The sequence below is a fragment of the Schistocerca nitens genome, chromosome 5 (genome assembly GCF_023898315.1).
Source record: "Schistocerca nitens isolate TAMUIC-IGC-003100 chromosome 5, iqSchNite1.1, whole genome shotgun sequence".
In the NCBI taxonomy this organism is placed as follows: Eukaryota; Metazoa; Arthropoda; class Insecta; order Orthoptera; family Acrididae; genus Schistocerca; species Schistocerca nitens.
In genome coordinates, this window is record NC_064618.1 from 296,793,761 (window position 1) to 296,811,455 (window position 17,695).

The following is a 17,695-nucleotide window of genomic DNA, read 5'->3' on the forward strand; positions in this document are numbered from 1 at the left end:
GTCGTTTCTGCTGTTCATGCAGTAGATACCTCTCTTATTTCGTAATTGTTAGTTTATCCCCCTTACCTAGGTCTTTGATGCGGTGTGCTGTCAGTGGTATAATTTTCATGCTTTTCATCTAAATGGGTATAATAACACATACAGTTGATGCGTCATACACTACCTGGCAAAAAAAGTGAAGTACCCAGAACACATGGTTGACTGTCAATGAAACTTTGTACATATATGCAGCATCAGTGGGTATGTAAATGATAAGAATGCAGTTCTCTGTGAAAGGTAGAATGGCAACCAGCTTTCAATAGTGTTGTTCATTTTTAGTGTTGTTACCAGACCTGATAGGGTATATAAAGGACGTGAACAGCATTACATGTTGAATTATCACTGTGAAGGGCACGGAAGTGCCTTGTACTCGTGCGAGAGAGCGTTATCAGCCTGTAACAGAGTTTGAAAGACGTCTCGTTGTGGCTCTCCATTTCACAGGCTGGTTGAATCGTGCAGTATCAATCTGTGTGTTGCATTCGGATGTGGCAGTCGCCCGACATTGGACTGCACGTGAAAGTGAGGTCAGATACGCTCCTCGTCTATGTTACTGTGCCCCAGGTAAATGTAACCCTGTCGTATCTGCACCTGTCATTTGAGAACAGATAAAATACTACCTACAACATCAGGTATGAATTCAGGCCATGGTTGGTAGTGACTGAGGGAACTGAAAGCACAACGGTAAGTCACAGAAATCCTACACCCTTATATGTTATTTCCCATGTGGCCATTTTTCAAAAGGACAGTACTTGTCTTTGTGAACTGTCTGCGTGATGCTGAGGTACTCCCATGACCAGCAAGATCACCAAATGTGTTCCAAATAGATACATGTGGGACCATCTCTAGCATCAACTCAGTCCCATTGCCAGAATCCAGGATATCAAGGACAAGTTACACCAGTTGAGGGCCAGTTTGCTTCATGAGAGGTTACAATGGCTTTATAATATCCTCCTAACCCAGCCAGTGCGTGCACTCAGGCCACAGAGCGTGCAGCGTCGTACTGGAAAGTGGGCTCACTCTACAAAGTTTTTTGTAAATCTGACTCAGTTTTATGATCACTGAAATAACTTCACATAGAGTTACAGCCGGTGAAGATTCGTTCTGTTTTCCCCTACCCTTCAGGATGCTTCACTACTTTTGTCAGGCAGTGTAATTAAATAAGTGAGATATTTACATGGTTTCTAAAGATTATTGAAGTATGTTGCTCCAGATGGTATTTAAACACACGTTGACCACGTTTTCATTTTTTAATTTGTAAATAAAAACAAAATGGCGCAGAAAGGTAGAGATCTTAAAAAGGAGCCCTGAATATTCACTGGAGACTGATGGACTTCCTGTGGGTGGGGATAATTAGAAGATGGAAAATTAGACATTCTGTAGGTCATAGAGTGTCAGTATAAAGCTAACTAGCCCAGTGGGTTGCAACAGCGAGGTCATCAGTCCCATCTGATTAGGGAAGGATGGGGAAGTAAGTCAGCCATGCCCTTTCAGAGGAACCATTCCAGCTTTTGCCTGCAGCGATTTAGGGAGATCACGGGAAACGTAAATCAGGATGGCTGGAAGCACATTTGAACCATCGTCCTCCCGAATGTGAGTCCAGTGCACTTACCACTGTGTCATCTCACTAGGTGATGGAGAAAGAGGTCGGCACCCTGATGTTCAGTAGAGTATGGAGGGAAGGGAGCTGTTAGCATGAATACATATTGGTGTGGATCCTGTTGTCTAAGAGAGTGAGGCAGTTGCATTTAGAAAGAGAGTATGCAGATTGTTTGTAGATGATGGACTGGTAATGTGGGTCAGTGGCAAGAAACTGGGACTGAAAATTAGAGGTGTTGTGGGTAGTATATCGAGATGTTAGATGTGACTGAGGGGGAGAGGTATTTGACGAGAAATTACAGGATTCATGTGTGGAAAGATAAACAAAAGTTAATTGTAACACAAAGTAAAGTGGTTCAAGGATATAGAAGCAGTAATGGGACTTTGCTGGAGCAAATATCCAGGCAATGTTGGCATAGGAGAGCGTTGGTCAGATCTAGGTTTAGTAGATATGGAGGATAGTGGAAGGGATGCAATCAACATGCTTGGTCAGTTACAAATGGCCGAGCAGTTCTAGACGCTTCAGCCCAGAACCGCGCTGCTTCTATGGTCGCAGCTCTAATCCTGCCTCGGGCATGGATGTGTGTGAAGTCCTTAGGTTAGTTAGGTTTAAGTAGTTATAAGTTCTAGGGGACTGATGACTTCAGCTGTTAAGTCCCATAGTGCTCAGAGCCATTTGAACCATCAGTTACAAATTTTAGGCTGTAGTGATCATTGTATTGTGTGTTTAAGAGATGAGATTTTCACGTTAGTTTACAGTGGAGTGTTAGTTTGAGGTTTTAGTGTGTTAGTTAGAAAAACATGGCAGTCTTAAGTGGTTATGTAGGAATCATGAACACCGAAGCTGGTGGTGGTGTGTCCTAGAATTATTACCTGGGTTCTTGAGGAGGCATTGGTTTCATCAGGTTGAAACCTGGTTAAGAGGAAGTTGGAGTAATTGTTGGGATTTTTGGAATGTATGTTTGAGGATTAGGAAAGTGGTGTCATCAGACATCTTTTATTCTTATCGTTATTTAATTGCCTCACTCATCAGGATGAGGTTGAAGTGGTAGCAGAAGTATTAATAAATCATGGAGAGCTTCCAAAAAATTTCTGGAAGGTAAAAGATATGTGTGACATTGGTACCGATCCAGTTTGGCTGTCTGATGCAGCAACCGGTTATGAATATTTTTAAATGAAACCAGTCACATTTGTAGAATTTTTTTATTAGTAATAATTACATCATCTGACGATGACTTTCAATGGCGAAACGCCGAATTGTTATTAATAAAAACAGTTCTGCAACCAAGACTTTTTTCATTCAAAATACACTCCTGGAAATGGAAAAAAGAACACATTGACACCGGTGTGTCAGACCCACCATACTTGCCCCGGACACTGCGAGAGGGCTGTACAAGCAATGATCACACGCACGGCACAGCGGACACACCAGGAACCGCGGTGTTGGCCGTCGAATGGCGCTAGCTGCGCAGCATTTGTGCACCGCCGCCGTCAGTGTCAGCCAGTTTGCCGTGGCATACGGAGCTCCATCGCAGTCTTTAACACTGGTAGCATGCCGCGACAGCGTGGACGTGAACCGTATGTGCAGTTGACGGACTTTGAGCGAGGGCGTATAGTGGGCATGCGGGAGGCCGGGTGGACGTACCGCCGAACTGCTCAACACGTGGGGCGTGAGGTCTCCACAGTACATAGATGTTGTCGCCAGTGGTCGGCGGAAGGTGCACGTGCCCGTCGACCTGGGACCGGACCGCAGCGACGCACGGATGCACGCCAAGACCGTAGGATCCTACGCAGTGCCGTAGGGGACCGCACCGCCACTTCCCAGCAAATTAGGGACACTGTTGCTCCTGGGGTATCGGCGAGGACCATTCGCAACCGTCTCCATGAAGCTGGGCTACGGTCCCGCACACCGTTAGGCCGTCTTCCGCTCACGCCCCAACATCGTGCAGCCCGCCTCCAGTGGTGGCGCGACAGGCGTGAATGGAGGGACGAATGGAGACGTGTCGTCTTCAGCGATGAGAGTCGCTTCTGCCTTGGTGCCAATGATGGTCGTATGCGTGTTTGGCGCCGTGCAGGTGAGCGCCACAATCAGGACTGCATATGACCGAGGCACACAGGGCCAACACCCGGCATCATGGTGTGGGGAGCGATCTCCTACACTGGCCGTACACCACTGGTGATCGTCGAGGGGACACTGAATAGTGCACGGTACATCCAAACCGTCATCGAACCCATCGTTCTACCATTCCTAGACTGGCAAGGGAACTTGCTGTTCCAACAGGACAATGCACGTCCGCATGTATCCCGTGCCACCCAGCGTGCTCTAGAAGGTGTAAGTCAACTACCCTGGCCAGCAAGATCTCCGGATCTGTCCCCCATTGAGCATGTTTGGGACTGGATGAAGCGTCGTCTCAAGCGGTCTGCACGTCCAGCACGAACGCTGGTCCAACTGAGGCGCCAGGTGGAAATGGCATGGCAAGCCGTTCCACAGGACTACATCCAGCATCTCTACGATCGTCTCCATGGGAGAATAGCAGCCTGCATTGCTGCGAAAGGTGGATATACACTGTACTAGTGCCGACATTGTGCATGCTCTGTTGCCTGTGTCTATGTGCCTGTGGTTCTGTCAGTGTGATCATGTGATGTATCTGACCCCAGGAATGTGTCAATAAAGTTTCCCCTTCCTGGGACAATGAATTCACGGTGTTCTTATTTCAATTTCCAGGAGTGTATATATATATATATATATATATATATATATATATATATATATATATATATATATATATATATGTTCTTTAAAATTATTAAGATAGTCTCTACATAGATATAAAGCACTTCACTTTACTGGACTAGATTGGTGGAAGGGGGATGGGGATGAGGAGGATTTCAGGAAGGAATGTGTTTTAGAAGGGATGTTGGGTAGAAGAGTTTGGAAAGAAGTCCCTGGTGAAGGTGCTGTAAAGGGAGTGTGGAAAATGTTGGAGAAGACGATGATGAGCCCTGAACTGGAGAGAAATAGGCGTTTTCTGTTAAAGGAGGAAGGATGGGTAGAGTTCTGTGCACATTTTACTGTAACGTAGGGAAAATTATCAGATTTGGGACCAGATGTGGAGAGACTGAAGATGTAGGGTTGGGGGAATGTATTGGTACAATAGATATCTAGGGTTAATGGACAAGAATGAAATGATAGGGTTGTTGGTATAAAGTTTGCAGTAAATATGGCAAACCTGAAGGTGTTCAGTGTGGGAGAGGAGAGAGCAGAATAAGCTCATATGGAATCATAGCAGAGGATAGTAGTTGAGTTAGGAGGCGAGGCGGGGTGCACGGCATTCGAGGAGTTGGACAGACTGTATAGATTATGCAGAGCAGAAATCCTTGTGAAACTGACAATAGAGGGTTCAGTTGGATTATGGTTTTGTGTGTATGGCACATGGTGGTGGTATGCAGTCCCCATACTTAGCCGTTTAGTTGTTTTACCAGTTTCAGTCCATTCTAGGACTTATGGAAGAGAGGGGAAATTCAGAAGCTCATATGAGATCACAATGGGGGATGTTACACAGACAAGGAAGGCAGGGTTTAGTGCGTGGTATCTGAAGATTTGAAGGAATTGGTAGAGTCTATGTAAAGTGGAAATCCTTGTGACATTGGCTTAAAAGAAAGTTGGTTTGATTAAGGCTTTGTACGTGTAGAGTAAGGTGGAGGTAAGTATTCACCATGTTCAGCCATTCAGCAGTTTTAGTGGCTTCAAATTTTGAGGATTCACGTTTAGGGGTTAGTATGTGTAGTTTGTATGTTAGGTCACAGTGGAGGTCAGTTTGAGGCATTTTAATAAGATAGGATGATTTTAAAAGATGAGGTCAAAGTTATGAGGATGGAAGCTGTTGATAGTTCATTCTAAAATCATCGCCCGCTTCTTGGAAGGACTGGTTCTGAGGATCCACTAGTTGCTCCAGGAGGTACATTGGTTGAAAGAGCTGAAATGTCAGAGGTTATATTTAGGAATTGTTGATAATTATGTGACACAGTAGTGCAGCTGCATGCTTTGTTGGGGCAGAGGCCAGGCGATCGCGGCTGGAGCTGCTGGGTCAGCTGGTGCGGCGACGTGGAAACCGACGGGCACTGGTGTTGTGCGTTGTGCTGATCGTGACACAGGTGTTCACGGGGCTGGCTGTGCTCTTGGGCTACACCACTGACATCTTCCGGCAGTCAGGTGTGGCGCTGGATGCAGATGTGTGCGCCATCATCGTGGCAGCAGTGCAGACAGTGACCAGTGTTGCCACATCGCTGCTGGCAGACCGTGCTGGCCGGCGGCCATTGCTGCTGCTCTCGTTCGCCGGCTGTGGCGTCACCATGGCTGCGCTTGGTACCCTCTTCTACCTCAAGGACGTGGTGCACACAGACCTCACAGCTGTGCAGTGGCTGCCACTCGCCGCCATGGTCGTTTTTCTCGTGAGTATCTTCACAAAAAATCGCATCAAGAGCCAAAACTATTCTGTCATTCTCTAAGAAACTAATATAAGCTCGGGTATGGTGTGTGCTCTTGCTGTGCAACTTACTGTTACTACAAGAAATTGAGAGTGGTGTGGATGACGGCGCCCACGTTCATGCTTTGGTCCTACACTTTTGGAGGGCTTGATGTAGTTCCATGCTGTCACTAAAGACCAGCTTATAGATACACAGACCATCTGAGAAAGTTATTAGATAGCCCTTCGTTAAATAATTTCTTGCAATGAGTTTTCTGTGATGAATTCATATCCAAGCCTAGTTTTTTAACTATCATAGTTTTATCACAATATGAATTCCTTACAAACTAGAAAATCTGTGAAAGATATGTAACAGGAATGAAAAGTAATTTAATTTTTTGATAAGAACAGAAATTTGATTGATGTCAACGGTGCAGCTGTCGTCGATCTGTAGGCTGGTATGAACACAAAGTGCTCCATTAGCCATGGTCTTATTAGAGGCAGTATGCCAGTGCCTTTCTCTGACGTATGAATTGACTCACCCAGCTGGTTATAGAGGAACCTACAGTTCAACTTCCATAGGTGAGTGCTCAGTGCTGCAAACTGTCTTGTGAGGGACATGGGTTCAATTCGTGGTACTGCTAGATGTTTTTCCTTGCTGAGAGGACTGGAACAGCACTCAACTTTATGATTCCGATTGAGGAACTACCTGACCGAGTAGTAGCAGCAACAGTTCATGAAATGTGACAACATTTGGGAGAGCCGTGTGCTGACGCAATGCCTCTCCATATTGCACCCAATGACGTCTTTGGGAAAGGAAAGATAGTCAAATTAGGATGTAAAAAAGGTATTCGTCTGCAGTACTGAAAATGACACACTCAGCATTGAACTTTATGGTTAGTGCTTAGTAGACCTTCCTTTCCTGTATACAGGGTGCTCCATTGATAGAGACCGGACCAAATATCTCACGAAATAAGCATCAAACGAAAAAACTACAAAGAACGAAACTCGTCTAGCTTGAAACCAGATGGCGCTATGGTTGGCCCGCTAGATGGCCTGCCATAGGTCAAACGGATATCAACTGCGTTTTTTTAAATAGGAACCTCCATTTTTATTACATATTCGTGTAGTACGTAAAGAAATATGAATGTTTTTGTTGGACCACTTTTTTCGTTTGGTGATAGATGGCGCTGTAATTGTCACAAACGTATAAGTACGTGGTATCACGTAACATTCCGCCAGTGCGGACGGTATTGGCTTCGTGATACATTACCCGTGTTAAAATGGACCGTTTACCAACTGCGAAAAAGGTCGATATCATGTTGATGTATGGCTATTGTGATCAAAATGCCCGACGGGCGTGTGCTATGTATGTTGTTCGGTGTCCTGGACGCATCAAGTGTCCGGACCGTTAGCCGGATAGTTACGTTATTTAAGGAAACAGGAAGTGTTCAGCCACATGTGAAACGTCAACCACGACCTGCGACAAATGATGATGGACAAGTAGGTGTTTTAGCTGCTGTCGCGGCTAATCCGCGCATCAGTAGCAGACAAATTGCGCGAGAATTGAAATCTCAAAAACGTCGGTGTTGAGAATGCTCCATCAACATCGATTGCACCAGTACCATAATTCTATGCACCATGAATTGCATGGCGACGACTTTGAACGTCGTGTACAGTTCTGCCACAAGGCACAAGAGAATTTATGGGACGATGACAGATTTTTTGCACGCATGTTATTTAGAGACGAAGCGCCATTCACCAACAGCGGTAAGGTAAACCGGCATAATATGCACTACTGGGCAACGGAAAATCCGCAATGATTGCGACAAGTGGAACTTCAGCGACCTTGGCAGGTTAATGTATAGTGCGGCATTATGGGAGGAAGGATAATTGGCCCCCATTTTTTCAAATGGCTCTGAGCACTATGGGACTCAACTGCTGAGGTCATTAGTCCCCTAGAACTTAGAACTAGTTAAACCTAACTAACCTAAGGACATCACAAACATCCATGCCCGAGGCAGGAGTCGAACCTGCGACCGTAGCGGTCTTGCGATTCCAGACTGCAGCGCCTTTAACCGCACGGCCACTTCGGCCGGCCCCATTTTTTTCGATGGCAATCTAAATGGTGCAATGTATGCTGATTTCTTGTTCTACCAATGTTACTACAAGATGTTTCACTGCATGACAGAATGGCGATGTACTTCCAACATGATGGATGTCCGGCACACAGCTCGCGTGCGGTTGAAGCTGTATTGAATAGCATATTTCATGACAGGTGGATTGGTTGTCGAAGCACCATACCATGGCCCGCACGTTCACCGGATCTGACGTCCCCGGATTTCTTTCTGTGGGGAAAGTTGAAGGATATTTCCTATCGTGATCCACCGATAACGCCTAACAACATGCGTCAGCGCATTGTCAATGCTTGTGTGAACAATACGGAAGGCGAGCTACTCGCTGTTAAGAGGAATGTCGTTACACGTATTGCCAAATGCATTGAGGTTGACGGACATCATTTTGAGCATTTATTGCATTGATGTGGTACTTACAGGTAATCACGCTCTAACAGCAGGCGTTCTCAGAAATGATAAGTTCACAAAGGTAGATGTATCACATTGGAACAACCGAAATAAAATGTTCAAACGTACCTACGTTCTGTAATTTAATTTAAAAGACCTACCTGTTAGCAACTTTTCGTCTAAAATTGTGAGCCATATGTTTGTGATTACTACAGCGCCATCTACCACAAACAGAAAAAAGTTGTTCAACTAAAACATTCATATTTATTTATGTACTACACGAATATGTAATAAAAAGTTGGGGTTCCTATTTAAGAAAAACGCAGTTGATATCCGTTTGACCTATGGCAGCGCCATCTAGCGGGCCAACCATAGCGCCACCTGGTTTCCCTCTTCAAGCTAGACAAGTTTCGTTCTTTTTTAGTTTTTTCGTTTGACGCTTATTTCGTGACATATTTGGCCCAGTCACGATTAATGGACCACCTTGTATAACCTCTTGCAGTCTCCTTGGCATGGACTTCACCAGAGAATTTGTTTTTTTGCAATGTAATTATCAACCATTCCTCTAGTAGAGTTCTTTAGTTCATTTCTATTGCACATCTGAAGACTCCTCATATTCGTATAGAGTACATTCCACAAAATTTCTGTTGGATCAACGTCTGGCATTGCAGTGGTGTTAGCATCAAGAGGGAAGTGTTATGCAACAGCTAAAGCCTGGCATCTAGGCTGTATGCTTTGGATTATTGTCTTGTGCGAAAATATAATTCTCAGAAGGACCCATATTTTTCACACTTCTGGGTAGAAGTGTTTTTCGGATCTTTATGTAAACCTTGTGGTCCATAATTCCACCATTTGTACTCATGCAGCTCCAGGCAAATACTGAACATCCTCTAAGTCTAAAAGAGGCTGTTGTATTTCTCTCTTCACGATTTCTTTGTCTCCACTGCGTTTCTTCCTCATTTCACTGAAACAGCTAAAATCGACTCTCGTCATTAAGTACACCCTTCTTTAAGAAATCAAACCCATCGAATTTATATTCTCTTGCGAATGCAACTTCCTTCCTTTTGTTGATTTTATGGTTTTCTACAGGCTGTTTTCCTTCCATACTCAGCTACATAAAACACATTTCTTACAATCTGTGCTGAAACAGACTTTCCTGTGTGCGTCTGAACTGCAGTAACAAGTTTTGGAGCGCTTAGTTATGCATTTTTTCTGATTTCCTAAGTAGCTATCGTTTTCCCATCTCAGACAGAATTACAGGACGACCGCTTCTTTATTGGTTTTCGTAGATTTTTTTTTATTAAATCTGTATATAATAGTCTCCACTGTTCTCGTAGGTCCGCCAATGGTTTCTCCGATTCTTGAAAAGATTTTACTTTTCGAAACAACTTGACACAGATATTTCTCTCTCCAGTTGCAGTTTCGCGATGTTTTCGAGCAATACTACTTAAATATCACTCAATGGCTTTGAAAACAGGCAAAGAACTATCCTCTACAGTGTATGAAACGCAACTGCTTTAGGAAAGGGAGAGAGAAATGTTTCAGTGTGGATACATACTTGGAATCTTGTTTATTAGACAAATGTTTATTTGACATGAATTAGGGAATGATTTTAAATAACGTTGGTATGTTCACAAATGAAGCAACATATGAACCCAAGCAGCGTTTTATTTCTTAATGTAGATATTAACCGATGTAAGGAAACAGCTGTTGTTAGTTTCTGAGCTCTGTTTTTGTGAATGTGTTTAATATATGCGCTACGGTCGGACGAATCTGTTTTTCTATTGTTTCTCGTATTAATATTAGCAAATAATTCTTTGTCGTTGTGGAAATATTAGAACATTACAATTGTTGAATTAACTGTAACCAGTTGCTTTTGTAGGGATTCATTTTTTTCTTGGTAACATTTTATTAAGATGCCTGGCATCCTATCTTCAAATTCTTATGTTTGTCATAAACATTGTTTCTTGCAACAGAAGTTTTCAGGAGAGCTATTGTAAAACATCGTAAGTAAAGAAACAATGTTCCCGAAGCATAAACAAATGTTAACATCTGAAAGTGGGAGTATTGGGGCAAGGGGGACACCACCCCAAAGTACCGTTATCTAAGATGCCGGCGATTACGTCATCCAAGGTGGTGGCGGTGACGACATCCATGATGGTGGCGATGACATCATCAAAAATGGTGGCTGTGACGTCATCCAAGATGGAGACTTTTGGGAGCAAAGTTTGAATTTTGGCGGAAAGACAGGTCAATTGGCAACCTTCATTAACCTAACCCCCTCCCCTCCCCTTCCCACAGAAAAATGGCGGGAAGTTCAAATTCCAACAGGATGATGCTTCACACCACGGTTATCTCAAGTCACCTAAGAATATCGCGGGAAGATAGGTCACATGGCTACCTCCACTAACCTAAGACATCCAATCACCACCTCTTCTTGGGGATTGGTAGGAAAAGGACTCAGAGTGCACTGGGCTACTGGAGAGAGGAAGAAGTGTACTTTATTTATTTTGGAACAAATTATTTAGGGATGGAGTATATTTATACAAGTGATGGAGGACACACACTCTGATAGGCCGCACAGCATACAGACCTGCAAACTACTCCTAAAAAACTCATGTATAATGCTCCACACATGTCCTTGCTAATTGTAAACTGTCAAAATAACGCATTGCACAGCCTACAGACATACAAACCACTCGTAAATAATGCAATACATTTATGTCCAGAGACCCAGACAAATCGTTAATTGTCAAAATAATAATCCATCTAAAAGACTCTGTAAACATGCTTGCTAATCATCAACTGTCTAAATCATGCACCGGTCTTTATTTAGACAATTGGAGGCAGCACCACCATACAATGTGTTCGCCACATGCTCCGCAATCCAACTGAGCTAGTACACAGTACCACTACCAGAGGGTAGTGTCGTCTGTTCCATGGTGTAATCCAAAATGGCAGCCATGATGTCAGCCGATGATGCAAGTACCATAATCCAAGATGGTGGCAAACAGTGTGTTCACCTCAAGGTCTGGACCTAGTACACAGTGCCACCACCAGAGAGCGCTGTCGTCCATTTTGTGACATAATCCAAGATGGTAGGGAGAATTTGTGGTAGAACATAATGGCTGTGCTAGAAATAAGTTTGTATTTTGCATGCAATGTCTCCACCACGAGATCTAGACTCCAACTGACATAGTACACAATACTACCACCAGAGGGTACTGCCATCCATCCTGTGACACATTCCAAGATGGTGGTCTGGGGTGGAAGAAAATGGCGTGAAAATTACTCAGCCTGCACTGCGCTGCTGGAGAGAGTAGGGAAGGAGTGTACTTTATTTGTTTTGGAACATTTTATTTAGGGATAGAGTATATATATCACACTGACACAAAATACATGCTTGGGGTAACAATACACAGCCCACAGGCCTGTAAACTACTCCTAAATAGCGCTCTGCAGACACACAAATTCCTACTAAATTACCGAAATAATTTCAGGACAGACATGCAAACTACTCCTAAATAATGCAATGCACAGATGTGCAGACATAAAATCCTACACTACCCAAATAACGCATAGTACAGCCTACAGGCCCACTCACTAAATAATTCAAAAGACATGCAAGCACCCTCCACCACCATCTGTCCACTGGGCACACAGGAGTTTAGTGGCAGTCCCTGTGAAGTGACGTGGCCATCAGCTGTTAAACCACGCACATGCATGCATGAAGTAGTGACATCGCTTTCCTACTTGACACCTGAGAAATTTCTCACGAAATACATGTTCACCTAGACACCATTGCTGACGTGATCAGACGGGAGCGAAGACTTATTTACAGAGCACAGTCACTGCAGGGGCATGCACCGGCACAGGCGCGAGACGCCGCCAGATGCAGGTCATCCTTCCCTCTATTTTCGGGTATCAGTCAGTGTTTACTGACGTCACAGAAATCCAAGGCGCGCTCATGTTCCTCTCATATATGTGACACCTCTGGGCAGCAGGTATCTTTACCATTGATGACAGAGTAGCACAAGCTGCTTTCTCCATAGCCATTCTAACGGACCATTCGTGACATGTGGCTGATGCATCGCGACATGTAACTACAAGCACATCTAGAAGCATTCTCAATGTTATAATAAAGCCACATGGCTATCTAAAATAACAACAGAGTAGAACTCAAGTAAATTGCATAGTATCCCAGAAATACTTAACATCATATTTTGTAGCAGTTTTCGTGATGTCTCAACTTGAATGCATGGAAATTCTTGCCCTATCAGAATCTGTTTACGAAAATAGCATATAATAACCCTCATCCATCACATGTTACCTTTCATGCTCTCAACATACACAAATGTTCTCACATCTATGTAGAGCCACCTGTATCCCAGAACAAAGAATGTCATGTGAATGAATCAAGCGTTAATATTGGCTCTTATCGAACTTACCCTCTGAATTACTGATGCTGCCCATGTGGAAGCACCATCTATCTTTTTTTTTCCTTTCTGCTGATGAGACTTTTTGCAGTAAAATTATTTTGCACAGTTCACTAAATTGCATTGACAGTTAAACCCACAAAGTTGTCTACAGACCATCAAATACATATGACACTCACAAGAATATTGGAAGCAAGGAACATACGAAAAGAGCATATAACTACAAATAAATATTACGATTACTACTACAGTCTGACACCAATGAATGTACAGGTAATGTCTCCTCATGGTAGCCGTGCTTCTGGAACGAATGTCAGTATCTATAGCGCACATTATTTTCCATGTAAAATATCTCTCTCGTACCCTCTCGGATACTGATGTGCTGAATCTCTATGTCCTTCACGATTGGACACACAGTCATCTTCTCTAGTCATACCACAACATAAGCCACAGTACCTTTACAATGCAATGTATACATATTTTACACAACATAAGCCATAGTAACTTAACAATGCAATGTATACACATTTTACACAAGCAGTACAGTTATCTTCTATATCTGTACATCACCCGAAAAATTTATGGTATGCCTACACATACACCAGCTATATGTCACAATTCTCCTCAGTCTCCAACCCAAAAATATATCGCCGTGTACTGTGTGTGTGTGTAGTAAACATTCAATTCATATCCTCTGCCATACAAAATTATCCCCTTTACATCAGAAAGACGTCAGTGGATCGAAGTTACTCTCAGAACTGTTGTGCAAAGACTGGCTCGTCCCCCCCCCCCCTCCCCCCTTGGTACAAATGCGTTACTGTTTCTGGTCCGGACGTGGCTGCTTGTTCGTGTTTCCACACATATATCTAGAGTCTGGGATTACAAGAACATATCTAATTTGCAATGTTTGCACATAGCAGTATCCTACCGATTGCTCACGCAACATAATTCCAAAGATACAGACTGGGAATTATTTCTACGCAAACACGAAACCTTAGGTAGGTTGAGCGTCCTATAAACCACTGACTAACTAGAAACTTGTCACTTCTGTGAAGACATTTACTCGGAAACCCGAAACAATTAGAGGAAACTGATATTGACAGTGCCGAATTCCGATGTTGGTGATGTAACACATTCGAAATCATCCCCACAATTCACAAGGTCAACTAAGGTGTTTCTCATGTCTAGAGAACCGGCAAACGTCTCTTCCACATGCTAGATGCACACCCCACAATCTATCTTCTTTCAACTAAATAAATGCGCGAAATGGGCTGAAGCAGTCAACCAAACAATTTACATGGGAGGGAATAAAGGTCCAGTGCAGATGCATCTCCACATTCATTCGCAAATTTACATGCAGACAAGAAAGCGATGCAACACATACTAAGTATTAGTTCGCTGTTTTGTGGTCTAGAGTACAACACGGTTAATTCATCTACATTCTTACACTCTAACAGGCACCTCCATTCTGACAGCTCCCACCGTTAACGGTAAACGTGAATTAATGCCGCACACGTCAACGGCGCTGCAGGCCAAGCATGCACAGGTAGAATGTTTATCCTAAGAAGCCGGTCACATATATATTTTACCCCTGTAGTTACAACTAAATGTTACAATCGCGGTCTCAGTTGAAGGACATTCGACAATGAGCGAAACATTGGAAATACTCTCTGTTGATGGCTGTGGCTCTGGAAACAGAAATATCAGTACCATTCTTATGACTTGACATACTCGTCCCATGCTATCACAGTACCTCATGTCAAATCCATACCTTCCTTATGACTGGACATAGTCATTTCCTTTGCATATGTCAGAACACAAACACATACTTTATAAGCCTGATGCTCAAGGTGAACCTATCGTGCACCCCCTACTACTACATATAATACTTCGTCAATAACTGATCACTGGTGATAGGAAATAATACTGAGAGAAAATGAACCACAGTTGGCCAAGTCTCATAAGTTTTTCTTGTACCTATTCCCTCGTCATTTTTCGCAATTCTATCGATTTTATGTCAGATCTATCCATGCGATCATGACATAACCTCTCGTTCTGTGTTCTAAAATTGCTTGTAAACGTAGCACAGTTGCCAACACCTAGCCCAAATGCACTCATCAGGAGCCATAATATAGCACTGTACTCGACTGTATCCAGTCACCTCCACATTCAGAGAGCGTTTGCTCTACTTTCTGTATGTCTGTGTATATGAATGCCTCGCGGCTGGCTACCAGGACCCAGTCACCTCAGCTGGTGGACCAGACATCTAACACAGAATACATGTCCAGACGTAATGTGTGGTTGGACCACTTGCAAACCCTATCGCAGATGTGACGTATGGTGGAACCGCCTTTGAACATAAGTCCGGATATGCAGTCCACTGCAGATCCGTACTCAAACGCTCTTTCGGATGTGTTGTATTGTGGATCTGCATCCCTCCACCACTTCGTACATTGCGCATCGCGTATCCACCCTCAAACCATATCCTGTGCAACACATACTGTGGATCTGCATCCCAACACATCCTCGTACGTTCTGCGTGTTGGATCCACCTTCAAACCCTATCCCATTCACTCATCTTGTGGATCCACATCGCAATATCGCTTAGGATATAACGCGCGGCGGACCCACATTCGAAAAATAACTCGCGTCTACTGCAGATCCTGGGAGTCATTTGCGAGGCATGCATATACACAGACATACAGAAAATAGAGCAAACGCTCTCCGAATGTGGAGGTGACTCGATACAATCAAGTACAGTGCTATATTGCAGCTCCTGATCAGTGCATTTTGGCTAGGTGTTGGCAGCTGTGCTATTTTTACAAGCAATTTTAGAACACAGAACCAGAAGTTATGTCATGATCGCATGGACAGATCCAACTTAAAATCGATAGAATTGCGAAAAATGACGAGGGAATAGGTATAAATTGTTCAAATATACACCGAAATGTGGAGAATTCGAGGAAGTACTTGCGTATCTTCTGGTTCGCGCCGAACAATTTGTACATGGGAACAAGTATGTGGCAAGCAGATGAATCCAAGGGAACATTGACATCAAAACGAAGGGAATCAGGGAGACAGTCAATTTCTTTCCGTTGAGGCAGCATTATACTGTATGTCTATTGGAGTACCAGTGATACACACGCGTTGATTACTGTATTTGATGCTTTACAGGAAGACAGAGAACCATTCACCTCTAAATTTACTTGCATCTGCGTTAAAGGATAACAGAGAGTGGACAGGCTGATCGATTGAGATGGAGCTGTAATGTACAATTTAATGGTAACTGATGCATTCTAGAGAAGGAGAAGTTACTGTACGTCAATTTTTCCACTGTTCTGTCTGGATGCATCAGTTGGGTGACAAAGCCTGCATTCTACTCGTATGCAGCCCCATGTTCTGTATGTGGCATAAAGCACTGTCTACTTGCGATCGTTAACGGTAAACCTCTCGGTCATCAGAGGACTTATATCTCATGTGTGATGAAGCTTGACACATTTCTCTAAACGAACTTTGATTAATGCGACGTAGTCCACCCCCCCCCCCCCCTGTCGCATCTTGGGTGCGATAGGTGCTTATGAGGAGCTGCAATCCCCATGTACACATTTGCCCGACAGATGTGCTGTTTATGGAGTTAGTGACGGAATGACTTGCAGTTTTCACATGCCGAACGCTGATGCTATGCGTTTATCTGTTTCCTTGTAGGAGGTATCCCCCGCTCCTAATGATCATTTTATATAGGCCTGATGCAGGCATCGTATAATTTCTGAACCATGATTGGATGTTAATCATGGACACCATACGTCTCTGGAAAGCTATATTGTGCTCGTATCATGGAGAGCAAGTGGAAGTAGTTTTTTCGTTTTACGGTTCGATAACAAAATTTACCGTAGAGAAACCTGGAAGAAGGATGTATCTCATGTGCTTAAAATACATTTCTCACATGGGAATAATAACACCGCTACATTCCATATGACTGATAGGTTGGAACCACAGGCGATCTAACGTTATAGCCTTAGGAGTGCATGTGTTTCTGTTCTCTCTTACCAGTACCTACCAGGTACCGATCCTACACTCTAGAACAATACTTTAGAGTTAATAGCTTGGTTGATTTACGTAAAAATGCGTCGAACTCCATCCGTCTGGAGCTCCAGTGAGCATAAAAATCATTCGTTTTTGTTCTTCTTAACCGTCTGCTATTAGTACATCACGACACTTTGGAACCTGTTACTATACATCGATAAGAAGTACTAAGCACCTCAACATGGGCGCATCTCGAAAAATCTCGTGCCCTTGAATGGGCTAGGACTCGGACAGCTGCATTCATTCGCGAGATGTGGAGTGTAGCGGTCTTCTTCTGATCGGTTGCAGATTAATTCGGTAACGGTGTTGCAGGGTGGATTGGTCAATGACAGTGTGAGGAGAGTCTGTCACTCTCTAATTTTAGCCTAAGACAGCGAGAATGCTCTGTGACTCTCATAAACAGAGAGACATATCGTAAATTAAGCACTGTGTTTGATGTGTTAGAAATATGTAGAGTGCTGTCTGGTATACTTTGATGATCTATGTGGTCGAGAATTAACACTGAATAGATGTACTGAGCAGTCATCTATCTACATTCGCAATTATACTCGCA

At 43.5% G+C, this 17,695-nt stretch overlaps 1 protein-coding gene across 1 annotated transcript in view; it reads left to right on the forward strand.

Annotated features, from left to right (window-relative positions):
• The window catches only part of LOC126260414 (facilitated trehalose transporter Tret1-like), a 149,335-nt gene that overhangs the window by 110,980 nt on the left and 20,660 nt on the right, over window positions 1-17,695 (forward strand). The window contains exon 5 of the mRNA XM_049957743.1: window positions 5,693-6,087. Coding sequence (XP_049813700.1) covers window positions 5,693-6,087 — 395 coding nt within the window. The remainder of the gene's footprint in view (window positions 1-5,692; window positions 6,088-17,695) is intronic.